General features: G+C 36.8%; 2 protein-coding genes across 4 annotated transcripts; both read right to left on the bottom strand.

The window, feature by feature from the left end:
- Positions 1-3,079: 3,079 nt before the first annotated feature.
- casp10 (caspase 10, apoptosis-related cysteine peptidase) lies at positions 3,080-11,356 on the bottom strand. Of its 3 annotated transcripts, none has more exons than XM_060876592.1 (12): positions 11,183-11,356; positions 8,675-8,952; positions 8,372-8,477; positions 7,894-8,029; positions 6,718-6,797; positions 6,561-6,594; positions 6,422-6,483; positions 6,249-6,276; positions 6,017-6,126; positions 5,808-5,919; positions 4,690-5,206; positions 3,080-4,154 (listed from the first exon to the last, which is right to left on the bottom strand). In XM_060876592.1, the coding sequence occupies exons 1-12, from the start codon at positions 11,192-11,194 to the stop codon at positions 4,001-4,003; spliced, it is 1,629 nt and encodes a 542-aa protein (XP_060732575.1). In that variant the 5' UTR covers positions 11,195-11,356; the 3' UTR covers positions 3,080-4,000. The 3 variants fall into 3 exon arrangements, with proteins under 3 accessions (XP_060732575.1, XP_060732574.1, XP_060732572.1); XM_060876591.1 differs by having other exon boundaries at positions 6,718-6,794; positions 8,675-8,955; XM_060876589.1 differs by having other exon boundaries at positions 8,675-8,955.
- Positions 11,357-14,205: 2,849 nt separating this feature from the next.
- LOC132850684 (protein FAM237A-like) lies at positions 14,206-15,828 on the bottom strand. The gene is made up of 2 exons (XM_060877344.1): positions 15,053-15,828; positions 14,206-14,356 (listed from the first exon to the last, which is right to left on the bottom strand). Exons 1-2 carry the CDS (start codon positions 15,426-15,428, stop codon positions 14,250-14,252), a joined length of 483 nt encoding a protein of 160 aa, XP_060733327.1. The 5' UTR covers positions 15,429-15,828; the 3' UTR covers positions 14,206-14,249.
- Positions 15,829-16,620: the final 792 nt, after the last annotated feature.

The raw sequence follows: 16,620 nt of genomic DNA on the forward strand, positions 1-16,620 counted from the left end.
AGTTATGTACATAAAGCGGGGGAAGTGCATGGTAGTGCAAATAACAATATTGTGCAATATTATGCTTTTTGTACAATATGCAGCAGTAGAGTGTGTGACACATGATGATGTGATGACTGACAGTTCTGTAAGAATTAGTAATAGTTAATATTGCCGATACAAGGTGCATTACCACAACAAGGTGATGCTAAGTTTGTGTGTCACAGGCAGGAGGTGATAGATGATATGCAGGAACAAGTGGGCAAGTTGACTGCACTGCTCCAGGATGAACGCAGATCACACCAACAAAGCTACCATGCAGTCAGTTACACTCTTTTTCCTTTCCCATCTCTCTGCTTTGTCCATTATGTAGCCACTGTTCTCATAAGACTTGTGTTTTTCTTTAACTCATCCCAACACTACCTTACATTTCTAGATACTATACAGTATATCTCTTTATTTGGCAGGGTTTTATTGACATGGATATTATATTTCACATTATTACTACACCAAGCAAAGAAATGCACAGAATGTAACAATGTTAATAGTATCAATGCCCATTATCAAGCCCAATACTGCACCAGGCTTTCTCAGATCCTTTAGCATTGCTCGACTGGTCCCGCCGTCTCTCAGGGTACAAGGATGTCATCCATCACTTCTCTGTTCTGGCAACTAGACCTACCCCAAATGTCCAAACAGCTGAACCACTGGATGGCTTCAAGCAACACCTAAAATCTACCACTTCATAAAATACTGAAACTAGCACTTAAAATGTTAAAAACAAACACCAATTTTTATAATAAACAAATAAATGAATACACAGGTAAAAAGTTAAATTCCTGTCTGTCTCACTGTAGTTGTTGAATGAAGCAGAGCACAAGGAAGAAAAAGGGAGAAAACGTCATCAGCTCGAGATGGAGTAGGATTCCTTTTTACACTAAAAATTTTTTTTCTTGTAAACTCATTTTTATTCTTCTGTATTAATCTGAAATTACAGTAAGAGTCTCTCTCTCTCTCTCTCTCTCTCTCTCTCAGGCAACTGATGCATGACCACAGATCAGAGACGAGTAAACTGGTGGAAGTTCACACTAGGACTCTAGAGAACGAAAAAAAAAGTGCTGATGAAAGATATGGTATGGTTACAAATGACTAAAACTTAAGTATGGTCAGCTCACAATGGTGTGAGCTTTATATAGAGTAGACTAATGGCAGGCCAGTCTCATCCTCGGGCACTTCACCAAGAGGAGAAAGTATCTGCTACAGTATCTTACAGTATTTTAAACTTTTCTATGCTTTTCTGGCCCCAAACTTCAGGATCTTGAAGGCTGTAATCTGATTATCTCTTTGAACTTATATGTAAATACCTTTCCTTACTTCTTTCATTATAGCTCTGCTCAAAAAAGACTATGATTTCCTCAAACGCTCCTTCAGGCCTTACAAGGTAGTAGTTTTACATTTATAGGTCATTCTGAGCTAAAGCCACTTTATTAAAATTGTGGAGGGTGAGCTCATGTATATATGTGTATATGTGTGTACTAGGACAGTGTGTCTGATGATAACAACTGTTCGAAGAGTAAAGAAGAGCAGGAAAGATGCCTGAAGAAACAACTCTTGTGGTGTGAGTCTATTTCTAAAAGAACACTCAACCCGGTTCCTTACCATATGGCAGTGTGATGATCTAGCAATCTGCTAGCGAGTGCACTGAACTTGCAGTATAACTTTGTCTCATATGAAATATCAAAATGACTCAAGAAAGTTGCCACATGTCTGTGAAGGGTGTGAGCTACAATCACTAGAGTGTGATTCTTTTTTAGTGAAGGAGCAGCTCGCTCAGAGTGAGGCAGAGAGAGAGATCCAAAGAAAGGCTTTTCAGTCAGAGATTGCTGAACTTCATGCCAATTTTAAAGCTGAGGTTGAGGTAAGTAGAAAATTCAGATGTAGTGCAACCGGCTATAATATGATTAGTTTCAAATATATACATACTGCTGTATACCAGTAAATTAAGATACACTTTTGGGACTGCATAGTCTTTTGTTGATGTATTCATTGATAGAGACTTCAAAGAACTTTTGTATGTTGCTCTTGATAAGGGCGCCTGCCAAATGTTGTAAATGTTTTGTGCAGGGTTTGAAGAGTCAGGTAAATGAGAAAGACGTAACTATAAACGTGCTGAGAGCAACTCTGCATCAGAGTCAGGAGGAGCTTAATATTATGGTTCGTTGTGCACAATTTTAATCTTAGAACTGAAATCCCATGCATATTATTTTTAATGTTATTTAGCATATTTCATTTTGCTTTTTTTTACTTTTGTGTTGTGGGGATGATTGTGTTTACTAATAGATGTGTCGTCTCTCGGAGCTTGGAAAAGGTTTTTAACAGCACCCCCAGCACTCCACCACCCAGATACTTCTATGACCAGAGGCAGACTAACAGATCAAATGAACCTCAAAATTATACACAGTTTCACTCAAACACTTGTGCATTATGATACACTGCATCTTTTATATAGAAAAATCAATACAACAATTCTACAGTTATGGAGGAAAATGACAGGTTGGTACACCAGCAAAAAAGGGATACAACCAGAACCTAATGCTTAATGCCAAACTGAGCTCAAATCCATGCGACACTTTATTCGAGAATTCATTAATTCATTCATTCATCTTCTACCGCTTATCCGAACTACCCCGGGTCACGGGGAGCCTGTGCCTATCTCAGGCGTCATCGGGCATCAAGGCAGGATACACCTTGGACGGAGTGCCAACCCATCGCAGGGCACACACACACACTCATTCACTCACACAATCACACACTAGGGACAATTTTCCAGAGATGCCAATCAACCTACCATGCATGTCTTTGGACCGGGGGAGGAAACTGAAGTACCCGGAGGAAACCCCAGAGGCACGGGGAGAACATGCAAACTCCACACACACAAGGTGGAGGCGGGAATCGAACCCCAACCCTGGAGGTGTGAGGCGAACGTGCTAACCACTAAGCCACCGTGCCCCCTATTTGAGAATTTTGAAACACTTTTACTGTTTTAATAGATACCATGGTGATTACAGTAAAAAAGCAGATTACAGTTTCATTTAATCAGTTCTCCACAATTATCATTTATTCATTCATCTTCAGTAAACATTTTATCATGACATGGGAAGAACATGCAAAACTACACAATATACAGTAACCTGAGCTCAGCCTTAGAACTGGAGTGTGTTTAATTCAAGAATGGAAAAAAGTGGAAAATACTAATTATAAAAACAAGCAGACATTTACATTAAACTTTACAAGAGGTATCTTAAAGCAGCTGAAATATTCACAAGTATTCTTACATCTTTCTTTGGGAGGGGTTTTTGGTATATGGAACACTACTCTCTTAGTCAGGTGAATTCTGGCTGTGGCATCTGCTTCCTGGATCTTACTTCAGTAACATTCTTGTTATTACTCAGCAAAACTTTATCAGCTCTGCCTGCATTCAAATAAGAACTAATATAAGAAGCCTAAACCTATGGATACTGGCTAACACACAGGCACATAGGTTAAAAGTATGACAGTTTTTAAATATGATGTTTACTGACATTACTGATCATGGCAGAAATATACTGCAGGTATCCAATATAAAAATATATATTTGTAAAATATTTTATATCATTCTCCATAGAAATAGCAAACATAATAAAGAATCATCTCTTTAAATTTGTAATATCGTTAATCCTCTAATATTTAGTAACGTTTTCACATTCAGTGTCATGATATCAAATGTATTGTAATGTAAAAGAAAGTAAATTAAAAGTTCAAGTATGGCACATGTCTGCTGCTTTTATTTTTTAAAGAATAGGTCAAAGGTGTGCTCATTCATCCTGTCTTAAAATATCTATGAATAAAATACATACTAGATAACTTTAACAGTTCCTAAAAAAAACAGTTCCTAAAGGTTTCAGTATGCCATTCAGATTAATTTACTACCACATACAGCAATACACACAGCAATCCAGATGAAATTTCAGCTTAATGATAATTAAAGGGGCGGAGGGGTTTTTGGTATAGGGAACACTACTCTCTTAGTCAGGGTGAATTCTGGCTGTGGCATCTGCTTCCTCAATCCATCTTTGTCAGCTTTCTTGCTCACTTCTTTGTTTACTTCAGTAAGGATGGATAGCAGATCAATACCACTACATATAGAAAAAAAAACAACAGTTATAAATATATAACAAAGTCCAGTATTAGTTATTGCTCTTTATTTTGGTCATCATATTCTAATGACTGTGAAATGTCTGTAGATAACGAAGAAATTCTATTTTGTTGAGTCATAAAAATGACATCACAGGTAGATAACGTAGTTATACAAGTATCCCTGGCAAGTCATAATATTATTTCTTATAGTCTTATTAAGCCACATGAGAGAGCAAGATAGACGTTTTTTTTTTTTTAAATAAAACTAAATCTAGAATTGCAATATTATAGGTTGAATGTTTTCCTAATATCACCACCTGATTATTGAAAAAATATCTAACACAAAGTTGGTTTGTCACACCACCTTTGCTAAATGTCATCCTCTCTAATGTTCTATAGTGAAATGATGCGCTAGACATTCTTGCAGAATTTTATTCATGTTTGGTCGGTCTTTAAACGTCTTTGGTTTAAGAACATATATCCCAAAAGTCATCAACTACAGAGTACAACATGATGTGGTCTGTGCATGCTTACCTTGGCACCAACTGTTTAAGTTTCTTACACAGTGACTGTATAAACCAGGTTCCTCTGGTTTTCTCCCTGAATGAGACGTAGCCTGGCACTGTCGCCAAGGCCACTAGGTAATCAGCCCCTACCGGTATACTGGCTTCTTCGGGCACTTCAGCATCACAGAAGAAACCCATCTCTGTGTCTGTGGTGTTGTTAGAACCATCCGACTGAAGGTAGGCTATCTTCTGTTCTCTATCGCCCTGACAAGCCTGGATAAAGAAGAGTTTGGGTTTTTGTAAGAGGGAGGAGCAATGATGGCCATCCAGCCACGTCAGCAGCTCCTTTATCGAGACTCTCTCGCCATCCACCCCATACAGTCCACCCTCATAGCCATGAGTCAGCACACAGCACACCACGCAGTCCGCCTGAGTGTGATCTTGCTTGCGCAGGTCATCCAGAGCAATCAGCATGCTCTCCTTACTACAGTCCTGCTTTATCTCGATTTTAAACCCCAGCCAGTCTAACACAGAAACTAAAATCTCTGTAAAAACACAAACACAAACAATCACACACAGAGTATACAGCATTATACTGCTTATTAATTCTTTCAGTTCAAGAAGATCTTTGTGAATATGATAGTGGGGATGTGGTAGATTAATGGTTAAGGCACTAGACTACTGATTGGAAGGTTGTGAGCTTGAATCTCGGGCCACTGAGCTGCCATTGCTGGGCCCTAACACTCAATTGTATAAAATGACTTAAAAATGTAAGTTTCTCTGGATAAGATTGTCTGCCAAATAATGTAAATGAATGTAAAACAAAACATGGCTGCTGCAGGACACCAGATAAAGAAAAATGACGCAATGCAAAAAGTTAAAATCTACTGAATATTTTAGAATACTTTTAAATAAAAGTTTACACTACACCAAATTTAAGATTAATAAGCCTATTTCTAGACATATTTTATTAATTTTAAGCTTTAGATTTTCTTGTTCTATTGGTAGATTCTTTTGCTAATTGGAGTTCTGCTAATTGGAAGAAAATCTAAAGCTTAAAAATGGTAAAAATTTGCTTAGAAACATGATCTTAATAATCTCAGAGCGTAATCTTAGATCTTCAGTTTATTATAATTTTGTGCTTACTCTTATCTACATCTGTCCCATCTCTGTTCTTTAAACTCGAATTTGAGAAGTCATGGTTGTTGATGATCAAGGCGAAGCCTCTGCAATCTCCACTCATGTCATATTGCTGCACCTTATCAAGCACAAAGTACAGCAAGCTGTCATCCCAGACCGAGACACACATCACACACACTGCAAAACTATAAAATTACTAAAGGAGAGAAAGTTACCAATGGCTTATTTTGGTTAGGTTCAGGATAGCTCAGGATCTTGTCACCTTGGGTGAGGTTTGGAGTTTGAGTAATACTCAAGGAAGCAAATTGTGCCTGTACAACATCACCTGGAGGTCATATGACAGAGTACACATAGATAGCTAAGCGTGCTTACCAAATAATACAAAAAATACAAGTCAATTTGCATGCTGTGTGGCATTTCTCAGTGGTTTAGGTTTTCACTCTTTACCTGAGACAGAAGTCTGCAATGAGCGTGTCTGTGAAGTAAACAAAATATTTCTATCTAAATACCTTGTTATTAGATAGAAGGTAGATATTAGATATTAGATAGAAGATTATGTTATCCATAGAAGGTTCATTCTAAATGATCTCTCCTGAATAGACAGTGGTGTGTAAACTAACCTCAGTGGACTGTGGCTGGCAAAAATATGAGGGGGGCAACAGCTCTTCAGAAGACACCAAATCTACACCAAGAATCTCATTAATATCAAAAAACTCATCGAAATATTATAATAGCATTGAGCTTAATGTGAAATTGTACCTTTATGGTATGTGGCAATTATACTGTCCTCAGGCTAACAACATTGAACATTGTAAATAAAACAAGATAAAATTAGAAACACAAAAAGAGATACTTCTCAAGAACAGGGGTCATATAGTCAAAATGTAAAAGTGATCATGTATAAATAAAATAATACCTGAACTATATTAGTGGTTACTGAAGTGTCCTGGGAATCAGACTTGCCCCTGCATTTCACTTCTTCAACACAAGAACCTACTAAATTAATAGCAACAAAATAAGGGTTAAACTTTTCAGGTAGATGAGATGCTCTGCAGTGGAACATGAAATTAAACTTGAAAAGAAAAAATATTCAAAAACAGTTATTATTTACATGTAGCCTGCATACAAGCACCCATGTACACACCACACACAAGACCACTGGAGCAAAAACGTTTTCTAATTCAATTCTTATATAGATTTAATATATAGCTATCCTTTTTTTAAATCAATAATTCTTTACTTGTCCTATAATAAAACAGTTACCCGATCAGAATAGGCCTAGAAGCAGTATAATATTCTGAAACGTCTTAACAAAACAAATAACATGTAAAGACCACATTTTTTTAGGTAGTGCAGTGTATGATAGTGAAATGTGTACACAGTCGTGTAGCAGTACTACTTAGCACAGTAGTGAAGTTTGAGCATGATTTTCCAATCAGCCTTTGACAGATAAATACACTTAAGGTTAGACGAGGCTGTCGTTTAATTATAGAGCTGAAATCTACAATGTGGTTATTGATAAATGTTGTGAAAGCTGAGACAAGGACTTTTCATAGACTTTCGTATGTGACAGAAAAGAGGTACTAACTTTCATTCTATTTACTATGTGTAAGATTGAGCATCCTTGCTGAAGCCCAGTCCTGCTACTATTCCCATATTCTCATTTTATGATTGGTTATGAATGACTCAAAAATGTTTGGTATTAATTCATTCCATACTCAACAAGCACACTGTTACAAGATGCAAGTGCAAAGTTATTTAATTACATTATCATGGTTTGTATTAATTCCATGCTAAATGCCTATTTGTGTTGTGTGCGAGTATGTAGGCATGTGTCATTTCTCTATGACTATATAGAGAATGACTATGACTATGACTATGACTATGCACAAGAACATTCAAGAAGTAGATCTAATCGCATTTTTCTTCTTAATAAAAGAAACCTGTTTTTGTCTTTTATTCTAAAGATTTTGTGCAATTTGATCATGAAAACCTTCACTCGTGTTGGGTGACTGAGAATTATGCAAAAATCAATGCTAAAAACTATTGTGATATTAATTAGTTTATGTAATTATGCTATTATGTTACTCACCATCCTCCATTTGATACGATCTGATTATTTTCTTTAAAAAAGGAACTACATCTCCAATAATGGTTTCTATAGTGTTGATGTTATCAGCACTAAGGTAGCCAATCTTCTCCATTTCCAGAAACAACTGCAGCAGTGTCTGTAAATAATTTTTTACTTCATTGAACAGTATTTAGATCAGCATTGTAACAATATTTTTGATTAATAAACACTATAATTAAAGTATAATAAATATACAGTGGTGTGAAAAAGTGTTTGACCCTTCCTGATTTTGTATTTTTTGCATGTTTGTCACACTATAATGTTTCAAATAGTAGTCGAAGATAACACAAGTAAACAAAACATGCAGTTTTTAAATGAAGGTTTTTATTATTAAGGGAAAACAAAATCCAAAGTGTGACAAACGTGGAAAAAAATTAAAAATCAGGAAGTGGGATTCACACCACTGCATGGGTTAGAATTTGCATTGGTACACTCTTACCAGATCTTGCTGTAGTTTCCTGCGGGGTAAACTCTGGTATAGCATAAATTTAACGGTCTTTAGATCATCATCTGAGATGTTGTCTGACAATTTATACAACATCTGCCTAAATTTTTAAGAGAAATCATCATTTCAGAAATCAGCATTTTGTTTTCAGGAAGGAAACCTCAAAAAAAGATAATTAGTTTAAAATAATCTCTTTTAAGCTGCTTCTATTCATTAACGAGTGAGAGATACAGAGCAGTGTGGACATTATTTGACAAGAAAATACCAATGTATCTACCACCAAACCGCGGCACTGACCTGTATGGGGAAACCCGGCTGCATGAGAGATTTGAATTTAATCCCAGCTCTCGGATAAGTTTTTCATGTTTGATGATCTTTAGCAGCTCAACGAGTAGAGAGGAATCTTTAGGACATAGCAGGTTATGATCCTGCAGCAGACAAAACAGATCTCTGGCAGTGACCACACTGCTGAGATCTTTCTTGAGCATTTCAGAGCAGAGGAACACAAGCTCCAGCACCTCATTATTACTCAAGGAGTCCTGAACACGGACCAGAATTCTCTGGAAGTCTAGCACCTGCTAATAAAAACAAGAAGACATGACATAACACAGTACATGACAAGACAATTCAGTTTATATTTTGGCATTCTTTACTGAGAAATTACTAATCTAGGGATTCAACCTTACCTTTAACATGTATCCCCCATACATGTATGAACTTTAACATGTATGGGGGACAAAAAAAAGGCCCCAAAAAGATTTCTTCAAAGGTTTTTTAGATTTATTTCTAATTAAAATGTAAAATCTACAGTTTCTTTTTTCTGTAAACTTCATTTAAAAAAAAAGAAAAGTGAATGTGACTGGGGCGTAAACATAATTTTCTACTTCAACAAGTTTTAAGGGATTTTTGATATCTCGAACGGTGCTGCCATGGCGAGGCGACAAAGTTATGGCGAATTCAGAGAAACAGGAAGTGTCTAATATCTAAAGCAAAAAATGTCTTATTGGGATGACACGCGGTGTGTATGTTCGGCCAAGGATTCCGATCGCATCGATGTGCTTATTGTGAATCTCGGACATAGCGCCACCAACAGGCGCCAGGAAGTGTGTCAGTCACAACAGTTGCATGTGGTGAACTTTTAAATACTCCTCCTAGGGAATTCATGCGATTGACACCAAAAGTGGTGAACATGATGCGAAGACATTGCACTTGCTAAATTGCGAAGGGATTTTTGATATCTCGAACGGTGCTGCCATGGCGAGGCGACAAAGTTATGGCGAATTCAGAGAAACAGAAAGTGTCTAATATCTAAAGCAAAAAATGTCTTATTGTGATGACACGCGGTGTGTATGTTCGGCCAAGGATTCCGATCGCATCGATGTGCTTATTGTGAGTCCTGGGTATAGCGCTACCAACAGGCCCCAGGAAGTGTGTCAGTCACAAAGGTGGATTTTTTCACAGTTGCATGCAATGAACTTTTAAATACTCCTCCTAGAGGATTCATGCGATTGACACCAAAAGTGGTGAACATGATGCCGAGACATTGCACTTGCTAAATTGCGAAGTGAGTTTCGATATCTCGAACGGTGCTGCCATGGCGAGGCGACAAAATTATGGCGAATTCAGAGAAACAGAAAGTGTCTAATATCTAAAGCAAAAAATGTCTTATTGTGATGACACGCGGTGTGTATGTTCGGCCAAGGATTCCGATCGCATCTATGTGCTTATTGTGAGTCCCAGGTATAGCGCCACCAACAGGCCCCAGGAAGTGTGTCAGTCACAAAGGTGGATTTTTTGTCAGCTTCATGCAGTAAACTTTTAAATACTCCTCCTAGGGGATTCATGCAATTGAGACCAGACTTGGCCAACATGGTGCAGAGATATTGCAGATGCGAAATTGCGAACGGATTTTTGATATCTCAAACACTGTTCTCATGGTAACGTGTCAAACTTTACTTTCTTTTTCAGGCATATTTAAGTCTTTTGGCGTGCTTAGATTAACTTGAAATTTGACACATACATCACATTTGTCGGCTGTTAAGTGTGGACAAAAAGGTCAGACAAAGGTGTGTCTCTTAAGTGGCTCACTAGCGCCCCCGTTTGTCTAAAATGTGGGGTTTCATTTACCTACAGTCCCCAAATGGGTCAGTAACAACATAAAATAGTCCACTGATATTTACCCACTTGATGCACTTGCCCACCGTGCATTGTTTTCTGGAAGGCACCGTATAGCGATGAACAAACGTGCGAAGGCCCGTCATCGCTGCTTGCAGCTATATTTTATTATTATTATTATTATTAATCTGTTCATATTACATTTAAGAAACACTTGTTAATAAACTTAGACAACATTTGAGACTTTCTAAACCATGGTATAGTTGTATATATTGCTGTAAAACAAGAATTATAAAATGTTAATTAGTCCAAGATATTAATATATAGTCTAAACTATTCATAGAATATTATTATGATGGAGATTTGGAGAAAGTCATGGAATGTCTGATTGAACAGCCAACAAGTCTTAACAAGTTAGAATCCACATTTCTACTGTAATATGGTTCTGGGTGACTTGTTAAAGTCCAAATACTGACTTAAAGTCTAACACTTCATAACGTTTATCTACAAAGGCAGAATAAAACTGCTTAAAACTAACATAATGAGATTTATTGCACTGATTAAGTGCCCGAAAATCAGCCCATGTCCTGATATGATAGTGTGTATGAAAGACACCCGTATTAGTTTTTCTTTTTCTACTTCTTTTGGTTCTTGTCTTAAAACTCAAGTAAGTATTGATTCTAAACTTACCTGGTCTTCCATGATGGAAGATTATTGTCCTGGTAGATCAATCAGGAAGACGTTTTTTTCATGTTTTGGCCAGGAAACAAAAGTTTTTAACCGCTTCAGATCGATTTGTGGGATTCAGGAGCAGAAAAATGCCGAGTCAGAAACGCTTAAATGTTAGTGTAGTTTGTGTCTAAAGCCAAAGCGAAAGTGTGACACTAAAGGAGGAGCAGTGCTTCTACTGGGCGGTGTTTACGTGCTACATCTGTTTCACACGTGATTTTACATGCAAATCGTGTTAAAGTTAATGCACTAAGGAGGCTTGTTATAGATGTCCATGTAGTTTATAAAAGATTCACATTTTTTATCCACATTGGTTTTGTTTAGTCTGAGTATTAGACAGAAGAAAGACCATAGCACTTTATCTGTTTATCTGCTAGGTTTATTCAGCCACCCCTGTCACGTGTTTTTTTTTTTAATTTGTTGTTTTTTTTACACTATAAGCATGTAGCAAGCTGTGTATATGTAGTTGTTTATTTTTTCACTGTTTCTGGGTACGTCTCTGTCTGTCCTTCTATTTGTGGATCCTTGTGGCAATCAAAAGTAAGCTTTGGCGTCAAAAACAACACATGTCCAATGGGAAGGCATGAAAACGAGCAAAAGAGGCGGGGCTACGTGTTAAAAAAACAGCACAGTTCCCTACTAACCTATTAGTTTTATGAGTTGTGTTGAGTGATAGTTCCTCTCCCATACAATTTTATACTAGTTCCCTTGATTTGAGAAGATGTAAGATTCCATCACAGAGTTGGTTTTGAATGTCCAGACACACAAGATTAAAAGATTAAAATTCTGTTTGATGATTTGACAACCTTTTGTAGCCCATTTTTTGTTCTGTTCATTCCTTTGAGCCCCGTTCAGATTCTCTCTCCTGGATGAGACTTTGTTTCACTGTTCTTGTTGTCATGCTATTTGTATGTTGGAAATAACTATAGCTATACATCCGATCTCATGTTCTGTTCATATCCACCATCACTAATATCATCTTATCAACCTGCTAACTTTAGTTGTAATCATGCCTGTGCTCACTGTATGTTTTTACTTTCTGTTGTGCTCTAAACTGGGATTAGTGTGTGGGATAACTGTGGTTGCTATGAAATTCCAAGTGTTTTCTAGGATATTCCTGGGTGGTTGATATATACTGTCCAAGTTGGATGCTCAGTTGGTGCTAGGTGCTTGCTATAATGTTGTGACCCTCACTACTGTGCAAGTGGATGCTAAAGTTTTAATAGAAATCAAAAAAATTATTACAGATTTGTAAACAAATATTACAAATTTTCACACGGCTGTCTGAAGCCAACATAAAAGCTATGGCATAAATATAACATTGGTTTGTCTACATTTAAGCCAAAAACTTAGGCTAAAGACATTGAAACTCATTTTCCACATGAATATGTTTAGCCTAGTGTGAATGTGGTGAATAAAGGATGTCTGGCTTATTTAAGTGCTACTTAACTAAGGGCTCAGAGTGTACAAGGTAGTCATGATAGGGTTCCATCTGATGACTATAACACAGTCATCAGACTTGCCACTATATCTTATGGGGCCTCATATAGACCACTGCATGTTTGATGTTGAATGCTGTGTAGCATGGGCAGAATCGGTGAATGATTTGTGGCAATAAATACAGCAGGCTTTTTCATCATTTTCTTATGCACTGTGCTTTGTCACAGAGGGCTATTTGTCTTTCTTTTGGCTATTTGCCATGTTCCCTTCTAATCAGTGTAGGATACGTGAATAAAATTAATGGATGCTTTATTCATGAGCAAGCAAACTGTTTTGTTACTTGAGGTGATAAATGTTCTCCTTAGTAACAGTTGAGCACATCAATGCTAAAACACGAAATAAAAATATCCCACAGTAATTGTTGCATTTTCTATTATCCATGTTCCATGTTCAGTTGCCACTGGTAAAGAATCTACATTAAGCAAACTTTCTAATCTCAGTAAAGATTATATGAATAAACATTATAAATATACAAGAAATGATGCAAGTATTAACTGTTTAAACTACTTTTAACATAAATTTTAGCTTACCAGTCAAAAACAGTGTTAAAAAAAAAAAAGAAAGCAAGCGATAGTCAGACCTTTCACTTCCTTCAGTGACGTTTTACCTGTTCTAAAACTCCTGACAATCATGTGCATTTGCCGCAAAAATTTTTTTAAAAGTTTAATAGAGTAATAGAGTATTGTGGGCAACAGTATTACAGATGAACCTATGAGAATATCTGATGAGGAATCTTCTCTGTTTTGTGGGCAGAAGATACAAAGTACAAAAATAAAAAACAATACAATAAAACTCTTATGATGGGATAACTTTGTCCCATCATATATTATCCCATCATATATTGTCCCATCAAAGAGGAAATATCCTCTTTGAACAAGTTTTTCTTTTCAAATGTTGATATTTGACAGATGTAAGATGAACTTAGATTGATCTGCTCACCTTTCCAGATGTTCCACAGATGTGCCAAAAGTTATCTTTGCTTCCATGTAGTTATTATTGCACTACTGGTGAAAAGAAGAACTGCAAATCATTAGATAGTAGCCCATAGCACAAAGTGAAGAGTGAGTGAAGTGACCCTCAAGCTAATATTGTTTGAGGCTATGTCATCCTGCCAAACCAAAATTTATGGGAACAAGCTGCTAGTGGGGAAAAAAGGTGTTTGGTCTAATGACAGCTAATCCACAATGACTCTATGTGGGATTCATGCACATTCATGGGCATGCCAGTGCATGGGCTGCCCGCAGACAACCCACAATTTGTGTTTTGCATGAGACAGCCCATGCACACATTGCCTGCAGCTGGTCAAATAATGACCAATGTTCGATGGGATTAGTCTGGATTAAAAGATTTGTGTAATCAACATTAAACAAAATGGGAGAAAAAATTCTTCAGGCTAAATAAGTGGTGCAAATTATTTTATTAAACAGAAAAAAGTTGCCATTGGTAAAAATATTTAATTTAATTTTTTTCTTCATGAAAAAAAATTGTAAAATTTGAAGCATTTGAAGCATTGATTTTGGGATAAGCATCACTGCAAGCTGCGAGATCCATCCTGCTGCACCTGTATTTGAAACCAGGCTTGAGTAAACTCCTTTAAGTTCGAAAAATGGTTCTGTGACTCTTGCACAAAAGACTCTAGAAAGAACAGACAAAAAAAAACAAGATATTAGTAAGCATTAACAGAATTACTCTGTCTTTTCATTGTTTTTGAAAATGATACAAGGGATGTAATTTTGTAATTTTATTTATTTAATTAATTTTATTTTTTTTCTTTTCTATTGTGTACATAGTTGTTCCATTTTAGGCACTCATGTTAGCTACAGTTACATTTGCAACTACTCATATTAAACGGGTGTAATCAGGTGTATTCACTTGGACGCTCAAAGTCTGAATTGCCATTTGGTAAAAGGAGGCCCAAGAATGAATACTTTTAAAATGAAGTTGATCTTCACAGAGAGGAACAATTGCCATTAAAAAAACTATAGCCAAAATGTTTGTTAAGGTCCCAGGGAAAATGGTAAATTTGGCAAAAGGAACAAATATGCAAAAAATATTTTTTAAAACAGTAAAATTAATCACCAAATATTGTTTCTTGCAATGATAAATAAAGGAATAGATATTCTGCCCACCCTTAAAGGAAAACAAAAACAACATACTAACTTTTCCCGTAATCATGCATTAAAGCAGCCAGAGGTTAGTTATATTAAAATTGACTTAAGATTCATATAACATTACTCTGTTCGTCTATACTGTGTCACAATACATCAATTATGCCTAATTAGTCACGTTTCATAACTCAAGTGTATTTCAGGATGTTCTAGTACCACTTACTGTCCGCAGAGAGAGAGCGCGCGACCGTGAGACGCCTTTTTGTCCGAATGCTGTGTCGCCTCCCAAGCCCATGGTTTCGGGACCTGATGCAGTCCACGTAAAGGTCCCAGAAGACTTGTGCCAGGTCCCAAAACAGAGCGCCGTGTTTCCGGTTGTCCGAGGCTTTCAGAAACACCATGAGATCCCAGAAGTCAGGCACCGTGTGCGCGATTCTCGGCGTGCGCATCTCCAGCAGCACCACAGAAGCGCTTTCCCAACAGCGCGGGTCAGCGCGGCTGAGCGTTAACGGATCCACGTGACCCAAGCTTTGATCCTGCGCGTGCACCAACATGAGCAGCATCAGGACCAGACGAGCGCGCAGCACTACGTCATCCATTATCTGAGAAAGTAATTAGTACATTAGCCAGTGACAGGGTCAGCTATTAGTCCTGAAAGTTTACTAACAACTCCAAGTGTCAACTATTAGACCTGAAATTTGGTCAACAATTATCGGGAAAAATATTAAAAAGTTAAAAAATATAGTAAACAAAAAACAAACAAACAAACAAAAAACATTAGAAATATTCTCTGGAAACTTTAGCTCTGAGCATTATAATTATAAGCTGTTTTTAATGTAAGGGGTTCGTTTGCGCAAAAGGATACCTGATACAAACTGAGCCTTAAAAATGTTTTCGAAATTAAAGAATTTAGCTATTAAGTAAAACTCCATTAGTTCGTATGTGAATACTGTAAAATACACAGTAAAAAAAAACTGTATGCACTTTATAAATAATGTTAATATATAATAATGTTAACATCAAGGTTATATTAATAACACATTAAAATATTCACATTTACAATATATTACATCTATAAATTACTGCTGGAATTATGTATAGAGACCAAAAAGAAGAATCGCTTACCTTTGAGTTGTCACTGTATACTGACAGGATTTGTTTGTGCACATCTGTTACAACCTCAGTTTCATTAAGGGGGTGGTCACAGTATTAAAAGCCCTCAGTGCTTAACAGGGATGTTGTGCTCAGGCTGATGGAGACGAGCACCAAAGTCATGGTGCAATCAACTTTAGATATTGCGTTAGCATTTAAGCCTCAAAATAAATTATCTAACAAAGTCGAATGACAAAATTTTTGTGAAATTACTTATTGAGTCACCGCCGTGTGTGAATATTTTGAAAGTTATACAGTGTAATATTCCAGTAATTGTAAGTTTCTGAACTGTGCAAAAAAAAAAAATACTTATTGCAGCCTGCAAGTTCATCAGATGTATTCTCTGTCTCTCTCTCCTCTCCTTATATACAGTATATTTGAAATGTTGTCCTTCTGCGTGGTTCTATAGCTCATTTACTCGTACATGCCACACCCGCGATGGTTATATATGCCCTACACACACACACACACACACAATAATATATAATGTTGTTGTGTCCTCCTCCATACTGCAAGCCGTATCGTTCAGGCCCCTCATTTGGGATGCTTTTCATGAACTGGCTCCATGACAAGCTAATCGAACATATATATATACGTATATCGAACATATATACATATACACACACACCCTACACACCC

Source organism: Tachysurus vachellii, chromosome 8 (genome assembly GCF_030014155.1).
Source record: "Tachysurus vachellii isolate PV-2020 chromosome 8, HZAU_Pvac_v1, whole genome shotgun sequence".
In the NCBI taxonomy this organism is placed as follows: domain Eukaryota; kingdom Metazoa; phylum Chordata; class Actinopteri; order Siluriformes; family Bagridae; genus Tachysurus; species Tachysurus vachellii.

Bases quoted from the DNA above. Each gene is read 5' to 3' on its own strand.
- casp10 (XM_060876589.1), bottom strand. The intron at 8,478-8,674 runs GTCAGTGCCGCG...TTAAAAATTTAG, and splicing joins AGCCGGGTTTCCCCATACAG to GCAGATGTTGTATAAATTGT. The intron at 6,484-6,560 runs GTACAATTTCAC...TTCTTGGTGTAG, and splicing joins AATTGCCACATACCATAAAG to ATTTGGTGTCTTCTGAAGAG.
- LOC132850684 (XM_060877344.1), bottom strand. From the start codon at position 15,428: ATGGATGACGTAGTGCTGCGCGCTCGTCTGGTCCTGATGCTGCTCATG. The intron at 14,357-15,052 runs GTAAGTGGTACT...TGTTCTTTCTAG, and splicing joins GCGCTCTCTCTCTGCGGACA to AGTCTTTTGTGCAAGAGTCA.